The sequence below is a fragment of the Canis lupus genome, chromosome 13 (genome assembly GCF_011100685.1).
Source record: "Canis lupus familiaris isolate Mischka breed German Shepherd chromosome 13, alternate assembly UU_Cfam_GSD_1.0, whole genome shotgun sequence".
Classification (NCBI taxonomy): Eukaryota; Metazoa; Chordata; class Mammalia; order Carnivora; family Canidae; genus Canis; species Canis lupus.
Window position 1 is genome coordinate 62,947,546 of NC_049234.1, and position 16,523 is coordinate 62,964,068.

General features: G+C 36.1%; 1 protein-coding gene across 7 annotated transcripts in view; it reads right to left on the minus strand.

Moving 5' to 3' along the window:
• Positions 1–4,945: 4,945 nt before the first annotated feature.
• The window catches only part of ANKRD17 (ankyrin repeat domain 17), a 153,824-nt gene continuing 142,246 nt past the window's right edge, over positions 4,946–16,523 (minus strand). For 6 of the 7 annotated variants that reach the window (XM_038556309.1, XM_038556308.1, XM_038556304.1 and 3 more), the window contains 5 exons: positions 14,767–14,964; positions 8,537–8,785; positions 7,863–8,041; positions 7,278–7,442; positions 4,946–6,366 (listed from right to left, as the gene is read on the minus strand). In XM_038556309.1, coding sequence (XP_038412237.1) covers positions 6,307–6,366; positions 7,278–7,442; positions 7,863–8,041; positions 8,537–8,785; positions 14,767–14,964 — 851 coding nt within the window. In that variant the 3' untranslated portion in view covers positions 4,946–6,306. Of the gene's footprint in view, positions 6,367–7,277; positions 7,443–7,862; positions 8,042–8,536; positions 8,786–14,766; positions 14,965–15,065; positions 15,617–16,523 lie in introns of those variants that run through there. The other variant, XM_038556307.1, reaches the window with a different exon arrangement.

The following is a 16,523-nucleotide window of genomic DNA, read 5'->3' on the forward strand; positions in this document are numbered from 1 at the left end:
CCTTTCCCACGCGGCACGGGGCAGGCCCACTGCGCAGACGCTGCACTGCCCGCGGCGGGCGGGGAGCCCGGGGGGGGGGGGGGGCGGGGCTGCCGCCTGCACTGCGGCCGGGCGTGGCTCGAAGCCCTCGCCTCGCAGGCCGCGTTCAGCGCGTGCATCCTTTTTCAACCGGTCCGATCGTGTGGTTTGTGGCCGGTTAAACTGCGCAGGTGGTTTTCCTGCCCGGAGGGCGCCCCCCCCCCCGCCCCCCGCCCCCCCCGCGCGCAGCCCGGTGACATCTGCCGGAGACGGAGGTGACAGCGCGGCGGGGCCCACAAGGGGCATGGGTCGTGCACCGGGCGTAGTGCGGCGCGCGCTGTAAGGCCTCACTGGCTCCCCTGTTTCCATTTCCAAGCCCGAGTGCACGAGCGCACACCGGGTGCGCAGTGGTGCTTCCTCCCCTGCAAAGAGCGCAGCCCAGCAGGAGTGCTGGACGCCAGAGCATCTCCTCCAGGGGCGGGGTGAACTCCTCCTGGAGCGTACGTCTGCCCCACGTAAAGGACCCAGAACACCTTGTCTTCGGATTAGCAGAAATACGGCCAAATCTGCTTGCACTGGTTTGGAGTTGTGTGTTCCTGGAAAGAGTGTGCATCGATCACGGAAGGGCCACCCCGAACCCTAGAGCCCGGACTGGGTCTGCGCGGAGCCAGACGTTGGTTGAAACAAGCCTCCCGCCAGCGCTGGGGCAATGCGGACCTGCCAACGAGGTGCATCGCGCACCGACACGAGTTCTGAAACGTGTTCAAACACACAAGGCCCAACTTCTGTATATGTAGCTGTTCCTTTTTAAAAGAAAAGGCGACACCGGTCTGTATCCCTACCCATCCAAGTTAGAAAAGGCGACCGGGGGCGCCTTCGTCGCTCCGTGGTTCCACTCGCTTTTGCTTCCACGCGCGGTGGACGCCGAGGAGTCCGCTGGAGGATGCTCCTCTCCCTCTGTTCCTCCTCCCACTCATGTCCTCTCCCAAATAAATGAATAAAAGAATTCTTTAAAACATTAAACATTCTTTAAAAGAATGTTTAAAAAGAAACCAAAACAAGCAAAAAAAAGCAAAAAAGGAAGCAACCGATCGCTAGTGACTACTGCGTTAAAGCGGAAACAAGTTTTAAGTGCAAATATCTTGGCCTAAAGACTGTGGGAGTAAAGAAGCAAGTGCTTACGCTGCTGCATTCCTCTCCTTCCAGAGAACTGAGGTCACTGGAAGTTGGTGCTTCCATGGTTAGCACTGAAGCCTCGGGACTCTGATGTTTTAATATCCATAGGAGAAAAGGAGTGGATTAGGTCCGCCTTTTCTGGAGTTACATATTGTCATTTCAAAGTGTTCCATTGCTCTAAGTTTCAATATTGTGATCTAAATAAAATTCATGAATATTTAACTTCTGCTAATTTCATATATATTAATATGTATTTCTGAATTCATGGAATAGGGATGATCAGAACTTATCCACTTTGTAAAGAACGTTGGGGGAAGGATTTGTCAGTTATAAAGCTCAATACAAAAGGAGGGTTAGCACTAATGTATATACTACTTACCCAAAATTGTGGGAACTCTTGAGTTGCAGAGTACAATATGAAATGACCGTACATTGAACGGACCAACTGATAATTTGTCAACTCTAACATTGCAAGTGAACTTGTGCAGCATATTGGATTTTTTTTTAAATTTCAACATAATTAGTCTGCTTGTCTTTATTATGTCACACAACTATTTTTTTTTTTTTTTTACTTTAAGCTCCTTAAAAATAAAGACTTTCACTTTCTTCTTGCAGTTTCTGAAATTCTTAACCCATCAATGCTGAACACAGGAGTGGACTCAAAACTTGAATATAGGCTATTTACACATATAGACTATTACATACATTTAAATTTCTCATTTCCCAAATATGCCTTCTGAAATGTTGGACAAAAGAACCTTTATTTTTTTAATACTTTTTTAAATTTTTTATTTATTTATGATAGTCACAGAGAGAGAGAGAGAGAGAGAGAGGCAGAGACATAGGCAGAGGGAAAAGCAGGCTCCATGCACCGGGAGCCCGACATGGGATTCGATCCCCGGTCTCCAGGATCACGCCCTGGGCCAAAGGCAGGTGCTAAACCGCTGCGCCACCCAGGGATCCCCCAAAAGAACCTTTAAAACATAATTCTCATGATCAATTGTTAAGGTGGCCTCTTGAAATAGATTTAGGTTGAATTTTTTTCTTTCCTACTTATTTAATGCATTGCTTCTCAAAATTAAAGCTAATGTAAAATTAGCCTTTCATCTCTACTGAAAAACATCCCCTCATCTTCCGAATCATGGTTTTTATTTAGCATGCCAAATTGGATTTTACCTTTCAAAAGTGTGAATGAATGCATTTAAAGACTAATATGAAACCTCTTACTTCAATACTTTACATCTTAATCATGTATTTCAACTGTCACATTAAGAAGGAATTCTTATGTCAAGCCATAGTTGCACACTTTTCATTTACCCAAAATACTAGTGATGGTATTTTTGCAATCAAGGTTTATAACACAGTAAGTCATATTAAAGCACTAATGAAGGTCTCATTCTAAATTCCTCACATGGAGTTAATACACTAGTTAACTGAGTGTTGTGACTTGTTGAAGCAAGCATTTATCAGTAAGATGTATACAGGTTTCCTTCCTATCTGAAAGTAGAGCACTCTTGCCAAGTCTTTCATAGGCCAAATTGGTGGAAAGCAGAGTACTCCCTGCTTTCTGAAAGTTTGCATTGTATTACTTGGCATTGCAGAAGTTCTGTAATGTCAGATCTGCAGGAATCAAAGTGTTTCTGAGAAACTCGAAGATGAAATAAAACAGTTCTGAAGAGGTTTTGTGATTTTGAGTTTCCCTCTTTATTACTTTGTATTGTTTTAAAAATAAAGTGACTAACATAGTGTGCAAAATAATTTTTATGAAATGTGTATTTGGGTCATTTGAGTCGAAAGATGGAATAATATTTTCATGAAGAACGAGACAGGATCTGTCAGTAAACTATCCCCTCCCTCCATTTTTTTCCTGAGAAGAAAAATGACAGTAAGTTCTTTAACAAAAAGTTAATTTTCAACTAATGATTTAGTTTTACAGTAATAGTAAACAAGTGAAAAATACCTTTCACATGAATACTACAATTAATTTTTGTGAATATGTTGATACATGTTGAAAACTCATGAAATGGGGATTCTGTTGGCACTGGTAAACAAAATCATCTCTAAAACGAAATGGTTGGGGGAATGCCTAGGTGGCTTGGCGGTTGGGTGCCTGCCTTTGGCCCAGGGCGTGATCCTGGAGTCCTGGAATCGAGTCCCACATCAGGCTCCCTGCATGAAGCCTGCTTCTCTCTCTGCCTGTGTCAGTCTGCCTCTGTCTCTCTGTGTCTCTCATGAATATATAAATAAAAATCTTTAAAAAAGTAAAATGAAATGGTTGGTATAAAAAGATTACACAATTGGGATATTTTGCTATTTAAGGTGTGATCTAACCCAAATATTATTTCCAAGAGTTAAGTCACTTCTTAAAAGAATCAAAGAAAGGGGTGCCTGGATGGCTTAGATGGTTAAGCATCAGACTCAGGTCATGATCTCAGGGTTGTGAGATCTAGTCCAGCGTCAGGTTCCATGCTGGGTGTGTAGCCTGCTTAAGATTCTCTCTCTTCCTATTCCTTTTTTTTTTTTTTTTAATTTTTTTTTTAACTTTTATTTATTTATGATAGTCACAGAGAGAGAGAGAGAGAGGCAGAGACACAGGCAGAGGGAGAACCAGGCTCCATGCACCGGGAGCCCGACGTGGGATTCGATCCCGGGTCTCCAGGATCGTGCCCCGGGCCAAAGGCAGGCGCCAAACCGCTGCGCCACCCAGGGATCCCTCTCTTCCTATTCCTTTGCACCAACCTTCCTCCCAGCCCTCCAGCTCTTGGGTGCACACTCTCTTTAAAAAAAAAAAAAAAAAAGAGGAAGAAAGGAAAGGAATACGTTATGTAGTCTGCAATTACACACACCATACGCTTTCAAAAAGAGGGGAAAAAAAAAAAGACCTGCATGGTCTCAAAAAATTATGGGTTTTTTATTTGTCAAATAAAGATGCACTGCATTACAACTGAAATATAAAAAATGTATTTGAAAAGTGTTCCTAGTACAGACTTCTAACATCATGGTATTGTATTCAACAAGACTGAGCTCCAAAACTAAATGTGGAGCATGCAATCTATATCCCTCTGCCCCATAGGTTTATTTATTTATTTTTTGTCCCATAGGTTTAAAGTCAAGAAAATAAAGGTTCTTTCTTATTAAGACACCCATCTCAACAAACCCAGTTTTGTGAATCAACACAACTCATGTGTTGTAATAAATATTGAGTGGTATCTGTTATCTAGCAGGATTATTTTAATTATAATTAACAGGAAAAAAATTAAGCAAAAAATTATAGGATTGTGGCAAAAGTCATATATAAAATATGTTAAATAGCATTACACACCTTTCTTAATAAAGTGCTATAGTTTTATTTCATAGTTATGTTTGCAGGGTATCATTTAATTTTTCCCTTAAATTTGGTCATATCAATTATAGGTAGAAAAACAAATTTATATATTTTAAGACCACCTCCTAAATTAAAAGATATAAATGTGTTGTTTACAAACTTCTAGATATGTTTGAGAAACCTTTTTATTCAGGCTACCAGAGTAAAGAAATAATTTCATTTACTTTACAGGCAAGGAACTCTGTTAATATTTTCAACTCTGAGTGATTCATCTGAATCTGAGATTCACCGTTGTGGAATTTGTTTAATTAAAAAAAAAAAAAGAGAGAGATTGATGCATTTCTCACTTCACTTTTTGCTTATTTTCTTTTATATTTCAACCATATAATTTATTTTTCCATATGAGACAGGGTAGGACACATACTCTTCTTGGATGTGTTATTGTTTATTGTTTCAAGTGAATGGAATAGATAAATCCCACTGAGTAGTTTATAGTGTGGCCCTGGATCTTATATAAACAGGTTAAATGAAGATGGTATTTTGTATTCTGTGTATTCATGTATACTATAAATTATCTTAATGACAAATGCAAAATTTCCTTATTACTTGTCCCAAGTTAGCTGTTGATCCCTTTCACTGATAATATACAAACAAGTGTAGAGAATAAGAAGCCTTTAAAATTAGAAAAAAAAAAAAAAAAAGATACTTCCCACTAAATTACTGAAAATTGGAATTTTTATGTTGACTCTTGATGACTGGAAAGCCAATGTTAAGAATCAATATTATCCAATATAAAATAGTACATTGAATCTTTAAATAATAAACAGTATATTGAGCTTGTATTATGGTGACTGGGAACCAGTGCTGGCTTTTTATATTCTCAGAAAGACTAAAACATCTTATGGTTAGAAGAACCACAGGTGATGACGAAGGTGCTCCACTTCTCTGTAGCAGCCATTACAATAAAAATCTTTATAAAATTATTTCACCATCAGCAAGAGAATTTTACTGATATTAGCGGTAAAGATGAGAAGAGAAGAGTGAAGAGAGAAGTGTGTATTAGTTTTAAAAGTGTGACAAGGTAATAAAAAGACATGGAAAAGTGATAAATTTCTTCTATATGTGCCCTGCTGCAAACAAACTCAAAGGAGAGCGAGATGAGTATTTTAAAAGCCAACCTCAGGAAACATCCACTGATAATGCCCATTATTTTACTTTATACTTAAATTACACAAGCAGAAAAGTTATGCTTATTAATAGTTTAATGTATGAAGGAAACATCCAGATTTCTGAATATGAAGGTACATATCTCACATTAATTTAAGTCTACATAAAGTAGAGCCTCTATACTGACATATTGAAATTTACTTTCTGCTTAGCCTTTTCTGTTATGTAAACAATTGTACATTTATTTGCCATTCTAAAACTTCAGGATCAAGTTTACATAATTTTGCTAAATTTCCGTGTTTGCTCAGAAGCAGTTTACAGTACTAAAACCAACCAGCCAAAGAACAGCTTCAACAGAAAGTTATGTCCAAAGGGCAAGAGGGAAAGAAAAAAAGAAAAATGATAAGAAAAATGCTAACTAAGGTAAAACGGATGATGGTGGGGAATGGGCAGTCACAAATGTTCACAGAAAATAGGTCAGTTAGTAACTTCTTCTGCAAAAAGCCTACACACTTCAGTCAAGCACATCAGTAGAATGATTTGGGAGCATAAATTTTTTTCGGCCACTTGTGATTTCCTCTGAATGAAAAGGAATCTGCAGGCTAACAAGCTGATCCTCATCAGCCAAGCTGGTTCATATGCACACTGTTCATATGAGGTGCCCAGGGTCCAGTCCACACCTACGAATACAGAGTATATGTTTTATTAAGTATTATACATGTACCATATATTTGATTAAAACTCTTAAAACCTAAGGAAGTGCTCTTAATACCTATGAGCTAAAATAGCTAAATCTCATTCAATTTGCAACATACTTAGCAACAATGAAGAAAAACAAAGATAAGTCACTTTTGTTTTCCTGAGTTGCTTATTTCTCAAACAGGATCTGATTTATCATCATTCATTCATTTATTTATTCATTTATTTATTCATTCATTCATTCATAAGAGACAGACAGAGAGAGAGAGAGAGAGAGAGAGAGAGAGAGAGAGAGAGAGGGAGGCAGAAACACAGGCAGAGGGAGAAGCAGGCTCCATACAGGAAGCCCGACATGGGACTTGATCCCAGGTATCCAGGATCATGCCCTGGGCTGAAGGCGGCGCTAAACCGCTGAGCCACCGGAGCTACCCTTATCATCGCTTTTTAAAAACCATTACCTCAACACATATAGACTGATGACTAAAGGAATAGGAGTCAAAGATATTAAACAGACACCAAAATAAGCTAAAATATACTAAGCATTTCTGTGAGTTTTTGGCTTTCTGACATTTATAATACTACTAATAATAAATAACCCCTAGATGGCCCTTTTAACAGCACTAGTAAATTTTGATGTATAAAATTACACTTTGTAATTTAAAATATTTTTTACTTACCATCTGGTCCCAATGAAATACACCTTTTATAATTTTAGCTCCAACCACTACCTTTGGTACTATTTTCCATATCCTTCTGTTGTATTTCAGCTATACTAAATTTCCTCAACTACCTATATTCACCATACTTCCTCACTACCATGATTTATCTGTGTCTTATTTGTCTTGGGATCTCAAAAACACTAAAGAAATGTTCACTGAATGATCAGACTTACCGTTTGAGGGCCATTATTTTCTGTGGAGCTTGAAACCATCTTTATTAGGGAGTTCCAAGAGGGGTCTGCAGCATGAGGGCCATTAAATATGGGTCCTCCAGCACCATCAGGAATAGGTGCTACTGGAGGAATCATTGCATTCCCATACACAGAGAAAGGCATACCCTTAAAAGAGGAGAAAACAAAAATTAGGCACATAGTTGTATCTCCAAGTCACTGCTTACTTTTTCCAATATAACTGATAGCCTTAAAAATTATATTTGAAACTGCATCTTATTTTGAAAAGTATATTATCTAGGTTATCTAAAAATTATTTTCCATTATGTGATTTCTTTTTTCTTTTGGCCTACTATAGCCAAAATATTTGACCAAAAAACATTTCTCTAAACAAGTGGGATATAAATATCCCACAATATAAATATTCCAATATACCAATAATTCTATTTTAGCCAGATTTTGGCCTACAATCACAGGCTAAAGCCTGCAAATCATTTCAACAAGTACTCATCCACTTGTAAGGAAAATGAAGCTAATAAGAAGAAAAACATTCAGAAATATGAAAGTCACCATTTAAGTCACCATTACCCCAACTTTAGGAAAGTCCATGTATCCTGCAGGAACATGCTGATGGAATGTACCAGAAGGAGTTACAATTCCTGTACTCTCTCGCTCCATTGCTTGATGCTGTGAAAACACTCCTGGATCGGACATTGGCCTATGAATCATAGGATTTCCCATACCAGGGTTACACCAGTCTACTTTGTCTAAGGAAAAATAACAAGGCAAAAAAAAAGATAGCTGGTGATCTTTAAAACCAGAAGATAGCAAAATATTTTGTATATTTCTATCTAGAATTTTCCACATTGAATTGTACATTCCTTCAGAATAATGACTGATTTTATATATTTACTGCAGTATTTCCCTTGTGTGTAGGTAGTGATATAGTAGTCTAATAAAATAACCTAAATATTGTTTTAAAAAGAAAAAAAGCCATAAGATAAAGAGTCCAAAAGGAAAATTAGCATCTCCTTAATATGATGAAATGAAAGAAGGAATATACTTGCATTAGATAATTTTCAGAAAACAATTAAAAATTCAACAGGAGATCACATTACAAAAATTGGCTTGAACTCAAAACTGGTTAGTGAAAACTAAGAGATATGAATACAGATCTTTTAAGAATGACTGTTCTTATTACTTACAATATTTTAGTTAAATGCATATACTTAATTTCTAGTAGGCAGGATAGCATGTCTTACCTTGATTGCCACCAATCCCTTCAAAGGACCAGATGCCGCTATGCCCTACTGATGTAGATAAATTACTCCCAATAACAGATGGAGCTGAAGTTCCAGTTTGCCTGATACGTGCAGAACGTTCCGTCCCAATAGGGACTGGAACTTTTCTGTCCTGAGAGACATTGCTGGGCTTTTCTGACCCTAAAGGTACTGATGATGGGGCAGGAGACGGTGCACGAACTCCAGAGGATACAGACTGTGCAGGAGAATCTAGAGAAAAAATATTTTGAAATATACAGGTCATCTATAGAGGATATAATTTTCTAAAACTAAATCTTACATTCTGAGGACACTTTAAATAGGTGTTCTCTGAGGAAAAGTGAAATATGAGAATAATGCTTAAAATTATGCATATTAAAGTTAAGTTCCATGACTTCAAAATCATTTCTTAATTTGATTCACAATTTTTCCATTTAGTTCTGTGATATCAAAATGTGAAGATGTCTAATTACACATGTATTATAACCCATTAAATTAATTACTATTTAAATAAATGCTTGACACTAAGTAAAACACCAGAGCAATGAGAAGACAATGTTTAAATTAAAAAGGCTAAACAACAAAATAGAGGTGGAGAAAATCATGCCTATACTGGCAGTTTCCAAACTATTTCTTGAGAAGAAGTGTCCCTTGGTATGCTAGTATGAAACAAAGGGATTCAGGTAGCCAATAAATTTGGAAAATCTAACTTGAGAAAAAATAAATTTCTTTAAATCAGAACCTCACAGAACCTTAATATGCTGATAAAATACCAACAGAGCATTATGCTTCATTGCCCAACCTTGTTTTATCGTATCACATGGGTATTTCACAGAACAAGGTTTTCAAAATGACAATTTAAGCTTTATCTATCAAAATAAGGTGAGTTCTTAATATAGTCAATTTGGGAGTATTTTTTAGTGATTCAATTTCTTCATGCACTAGAGAGAAAAAATAAGAACCCAAATTGTACTTCGTGTGAAAAGTTTAAATATGAGGCACATTTAAATTTAAATAGGGTGTAAATGGTGGAGCCTGAAGCCTAACAGTCAAGAGTTACCTGTATATCTACAATTTACTCATAAATGCCTGACTGTATGCCCTAAATGCTCTAGGGATAATCAGTTAATAATATTTTTCCATTTAATCATCTTTTCACATATATGTTGTCTGTGTGTGTCTATGTGTCAGTGTGTGTATGTGTATGTGTGTCTACATTCCTTCAAAGGGATTCAGGGACTTATTTGCTAATAAATATGCAAAAATCAATCAACCTGTCTACACACATGTACACATAGACAGAAGCACAGTGCCTCTTTTTTTTTTTTTTTAAAGATTTTATTTATTTATTCATGAGAGAGAGAGAGAGAGAGAGAGAGAGAGGCAGAGACATAGGCAGAAAAAGAAGCAGGCTCCATGCAGGAAGCCTGATGTGGGAATTGGTCCCAGGTCTTCAGGATCACGTCCTGGGCCAAAGGCAGGCGCTCAACCACTGAGCCACCCGGGCGTCCCAAGCACAGTGCCTCTACTTCCCAAGGTACTTTTCAGGGAATTTGGAAGACAAAAATTCATTAATAGTAGTAGCATGAAAATGTTTAAAAAAAGATTTGCAATATATATTTTAAAATCATACAGATTTGGAAAGTTCTGCAGAGATCAATTTCATCTTACTAGTGCTTGCAGAAGTCCATTTTGTCTAAATCAATAGTACCACTTTTCTCATGAATTGTAGTAATATGATTAACTAAATAAAGAATGTGAAAGCACTTTATAAATTATTATTATAAGGATGTAGATATTATTGGGAACAAAACATGAAACTTATGAGCTTATCTGTACAAGTAAACTAAGAACTGTTTGTTTTTTTAATGATTTTATTTAGTTATTTGAGAGAAAGAGCATGTATGCACATACGAGGTGGGTAGGGGTAGAAGAAGAAGTAGACTCCTCGCTGAGCAGGGAGCCCCATGTGAAGCTCGATCCCAGGACCCTGAGATCATGATCTGAGCCCAAGGCAGCAGCTTAACCAACTGAACCACCCAGGTGCCTTGAACTGTTAGTTTCTAATGAAAAATTAAAATATATCTTCTGTAGTTATGGATACATTAGCATTTCTTGACAATATTATTTTCAACAAATCATAAGAAAATAGAAAAGCCATGTATGTGTCTTTAGCAGTTACAAATATTTTTAAATTCACCTTAAAAGAAAATTCTAAGATGGAGGTAGGTGTAGCAGCACAAGTTTTGATTCTTCCCAAATCCTTCCATTAAAAACAAGCCAAATCCTTCCATAAAACCAAGCTACCAAGTTAGCAAAGCCAAATACCCATGGATAACATCTATACCCAAACTAAAAGTATCCAAACATATGGAAAGATCCAAGTGAATGGGGACAAATCACCAACAGCTATTAAGACCTCAGTGGTATTAGCATCTGTGTGGAAAGAAGCAATTCTCCTGACCTAAGAATAGAATAGGAAAACAAAATAGTCAAAGGTACTCAAAGAAAAGCAGAGAAGGCCAATCTGAGAAAAGCAATTGAAACCAGGAGAGTTCTGCCTATGCGTGGGTAATTGCAAGGGATTTGCAAAAATGTCTGAAGAAGCTGGAGCAATAGTGGCCCTATGAATTCTCAAAAATATGGCTGAAGTCTCATTCCAGGATAAAACCTCACACACCACTAAGAAACTTCTGAGAACAGATTCCAAGTTGAGCAGGAAAGGGACATTAGAAGCAAAGCAAACACAAGACCAGTCAAAAGTAAATCTATTATTTCAGCTACCCACACTCATGTACATGTACATACAAACACTCATGCATCATGGGTCATGAAGTTTCTTCCTTTCAAAATTATGTTTTTACTTTTTTTTTTTTTTAATTTATTTATTCATGATAGTCACACGGAGAGAGAGAGAGAGGCAGAGACACAGGCAGAGGGAGAAGCAGGCTCCAAGCACCAGGAGCCCGATGTGGGATTCGATCCCGGGTCTCCAGGATCGCGCCCTGGGCCAAAGGCAGGCGCCAAACCGCTGCGCCACCCAGGGATCCCTTTTTACTATTTTTTGATCGGACAACAGTTTTATAAGACTGAATGTCAAAATGCCCCATTAACTAAATCTGCTAAGGACTGAAACTCACAGATCACAGCTAGTGATCAGTAACCAATGCATGAGCTGGTTGAGTGCTGGTAGGAATAGATTTTAGCATTCTGAGTGGAGTAAGAGCTCAGGTGATCTCTGCCCAGCCTTTATATGCAGAAGGTTCTTGGGTATCACCAATCTATTGTCTGAGGCATCAAGAAAGGATTTTTTTTTGCTTTCTAAAAAAAATTTTTAAAGGAAGGGTCCTGTGTCTCCCATATCCCAACTTAATTTGCAGGGTCCTAATATCATATCCTCATGTTCTAAAGGAGAGGGAGTGAGAAGAGGACGGACTATATGGAGAAATATGACAGAACCTGTTCAAGTACATAAAACCAAACAAATATATTATGAAAAATAAGTCACATGCTTCTGCAGTTAGTTCTACAAAGGCATTCAGAATGGCAACTTTTAAGAAAAGTATCTGGATAAATACTGAGAACAAAATTTTGAAAGACTACAATAAATGAAAATACAAAGGTACACTCACGTAAACAAATTACCTCAAGAAGAGTTGAAAGTCTGACAAAACAAACTAAAAGGTCATTAAAAAGTAACAGTATTAAGATTTACATTAAGGGAGGAAAATGTCAACTAGCTAAAAATTCCATATTCGAGGTAAAGGTGAAAGTCTTGCCTACATCAATCAGTTTAACAATAGCAAAACAATGACTCTAATTACAATTCCTTCTACATGTATGAGTTGTCCTTATACAAAAGCAAACCTATTATTTTTACTCAACAAGTGCTACTTCTTCCCCCATTCCCTTACACTTTGCCTCAAAGTCTGATGAGGAGTAATAACACAGTCCAAAGAAACTCCTGACTTCTTAGTAATTACAAAGGGAAAAGTGATTAAATTGACAATACAGAAACCTAGCACACAGGATCTTAACCAAATGATCAAAGTTAACAGCACCAATAATGGTACAAAGTAACATATTATGCAATATAATGAATGTTTTGAGAGAAGGATATAACATTGGCTATATACTATATTCCTGTCAAAAACACATAACCTAAATTTAATTATGAAGAAATATCAGAAAAACAAATTAAGAAGAATTTTACCAAACCACTGACTCATAATCTTTAAAAAAGTCTTTCTTGGAAAGACAAGGAAGGCTTAAAAGACAGTGCCAGATTATTTGACACTAAAAAGATATGGAATTGAATGCAATTTTGATCTTGATTTGAACCTTGGATGAGAGGAAATAATAAATGTGTTATTAGGACACTTGGTGAAATGTGAATATGGACTATCAGATAATATGGTCTAATGTAAAATTAGCTGAATGCTAATTGTACCATAGCTATGGAAGAAAGTTTTCTTGTTTTTAAGAAATATTATCATTTAGAGTATTCAGGGGAAAGTAGCTGGATATCTGCAACTAACTCTAAAATGGTATGGGAAAAAAATTCTACCCACTTACACACACACACACACACACACACACACACACAGCCTCCCAGAAATACGACCGTTGGGCCCAAGGAATGTGGCAATATGTTAACATTGGTGAATTTGAGAAAAATATAGAGTTCTTTGTACTATTCTCAAAAGTTTAAAATTATTATTTTTTAAGTTAGCCCTATAATATGTTTACATTAAGGGATTCCTGGTTCAAAGGTAGGAAAAAAATCTAAAAAAAAAAAAAAAAAAAGGTTTTAGGACAACTGGGGATATTTGAATAGGGATTGCATATCACATATTACTAATTAATATTTACATTAGGTATTTGATAATAATATTGTGGCTGAGCAAGAAAATGTCCTTATTTTTTTAAAAGATTTTATTTACTTGAGAGAGAGAGAGAGAGCACAGGCGGGGTGAGGAGCAGAAGCAGGTTCCCCATTGAGCAAGAAGCTCGACATAGGGCTCAATCCTGGGACTCCGGGATCATGATCTGAGCCAAAGGCTTAACTGACTAAGCTACCCAGCCACCCCAAAATGTCCCTAATTTTTAAGATGCACACTAAAGTTTTTAGTTAAGTGTTATATCTGAATCTTACTTTCAAATGGTTCAACAATAAAAAAAGCAAAGAGAATAAAATGGAGCAAAATGTTTAAAAAATTGGCAATCCTAAGGAATTATCAATTGAAAGGAATATAGATGCTTAACAAAAAAGTGGGAATGTATCAATGAAAATTTTAATGACTTCAATGACATTTTGTATCACTTAGCAGTGTATTAGAAAACCTAACCTATATTGGTTGCATTGTTACAAAAAGCACAATGTTTTTCAACAGTAAGTCAAATGAACATACATCCAAACAAATAAAAAAAATTTTTAAAATTTAAAAAAACAATGAAAAGCCCACACACTGAACTTATAGGGCAAAACAACCTATTATACTTTGTGCATTTCATCCAAAAATTTCAGAGTTTATTTCCGAAAAAAGTAATAAACATAAGTATATTAAAGCAATAAACATGATACCTAAATAAATAAGCATTAATATCAAGAAGTATGTTTTTACTATGCTTAAAAACATTCTCTGCTTCTAAGAATCCCTTCTATTTTAAAGATTACCAAAAAATTTTAGGTTAACATTTTCCAATGAGCAGTCGATTCCCTTTTCTCCCAATTCCTATTTTTTTATAAACATGAAAACCAAAAACTATCCTTATTTTTATATATAAATAGGTGAATATGAATCACATATATGTAGATATCTTAAGGAATAGATTTATTCCTACATGGTTTAGTTTCAGCTCAACATACTCAGAAGACACTGATTCAGCTCTGTTACATATTTATGGATAAAAATTAATTTTAAGAGGAGTCTAAGAAAAAATTAAGCAGGTACAATCACTCAAAAATTATTGACTTTATAAGTTATTTATAATAAATTATTTATAATTATTGATTTTAGACTTTTTAATCATTTGCTATTTACAACAATGTTTGCTCCTCTGTTCCCATTTCATTAGTCTTGATATATTCAAGACTTATTCAAAGCTCTTAAATCATCTTTTACTTTCTATTTTCCCCCTTAAAACCTTTTGCTTTTAAGGAAACATACATACAAACTCTTCTTAATGGAATTACAATGTATAATACTCACCATTCGATGCTGATGAACATGGAGTCAACAAACTAAGTGGGGAAAAATGCTGTCTGTTAAAGTTAGCAGCTGTGGGTGCTCCTCCAAGGGGTGCCCCAGGTCCATACATTTGACCTCCTGAAAGATTTGAGGCAAAGTTTCCCAAATGTGTAGAAGAAGGTGTTACAGAACCATATGGCGAGTCCATATTGACAATACCTATAATTAAAAGATAATTTATAATAGTTGCCTGTAGAAGAAAAAAAATTTTAAAAACCTAAAATTCCAAGAAGTCCCTAATACCCCCAAATATTTTAGATTGCTTAAAAAAAAGTCTTGCTTATTCTTCCAGACTATTGACTCATCATTTCCCCCTCTATAAAGGTAACTATAAAAAAGGAACAATTATCAAGGAAATTTATTTTTATATTTAATTTTCTTATCTGATATTTTAATAGTTATTATAGGGTACATGTATATTTAATATCAACATTGGAATTTAAAAGGCTTAATGGCCAAGGAATTACATAAAAATTTATCTTTAAAAAACTCAGGGGGAGAGAGGGATGATTAGGCCAAGCACAGACAGTTTTAAGACACTGAAAAAACTCTGTATGATACTACACTGGTGGATGCATGTCATTAGGCATTTGTTCAAACCCACAGAAGTATAATACCAAGAGTAAACACGAATGTAAACTATGGAGTCTGGATGATAATGATATGTTAATACAGGTCATCAATTCTACACATGTACCACTCTGGTGAGGAATGCTGATAATAGAAGATGCTATACCTGTTCCCTTTATTTGGGAAATCTCTACTTTTCTCTCAATTTCCTCTGTACTTTTCTGAGAACCTAGAAGTGCAGCTATTAAAAAAAAAAAAAAAAGTCTTAAAAAGATTAAGAGGGAAAAACATGGCTACACTTCTATAATGAAGAGGTAAGATGATTAGCAGTTTAACTAAGTGGCCATTCTTTTTTTTTTTTTTTTTTACATAGTTAATAATGAAACAATCTTCATTAAGTGCCTCCTGATGTAATGCAGTTTGAGGTTCAAAACATCACCCATTCGATGTTCCTGCCAAAAATGTTTCATCTGAATGTAATCATGGACTTAGGAAACAGATGAATCTAATTTAAAATGTGGGACATTTCTTCAGAACAACTGGACTCTTCAAAGGATTCAATGTCAAGAAAAACAAAGGAAGGTAGTGAGATATTTTAGACTGGGAAGAGACCACAGAGACACAACAACCAAAAGCAATGTGTGAACCCTGACTGAATCTTGGATCAAAAGTAAAAAAAAAAAAAAAAGAAACACACAGGCATAATGAATGGATATATTTGAGATGATGGTACTGAATATTAGGTGGCATTGCTGAATTAATGTTAATTTTCTTGAGTGTAGTAATAGTGATAGAGTTGTAAAGGCAAACATGCCTGTTTTGTTGACCTGAAGTGAGTCATAGTCTCCTCCAACGGACTCTACAATGAAACTTCAATGCTAATTTTGGCTCTAAATCAAGTGCACACTCCCCCAAATCTCACCTCTCTTATAGAGCTGGCCTTTTTTCTATACCTTTCCATAAAGTAACAATTTATTTCTTTTTTCTCTGAATCTTAATTTTAGTCTTTCTCACACAGCACCTAGATTTCATATTTTTTGAAAAGTGAAATATTTTCAATTTCAACTATGATAAAAATGAAATATAAAAACATTTCCAATGCATTAGCATATAACACTTTAAATTATATTTATTCAAACATTTTAGTA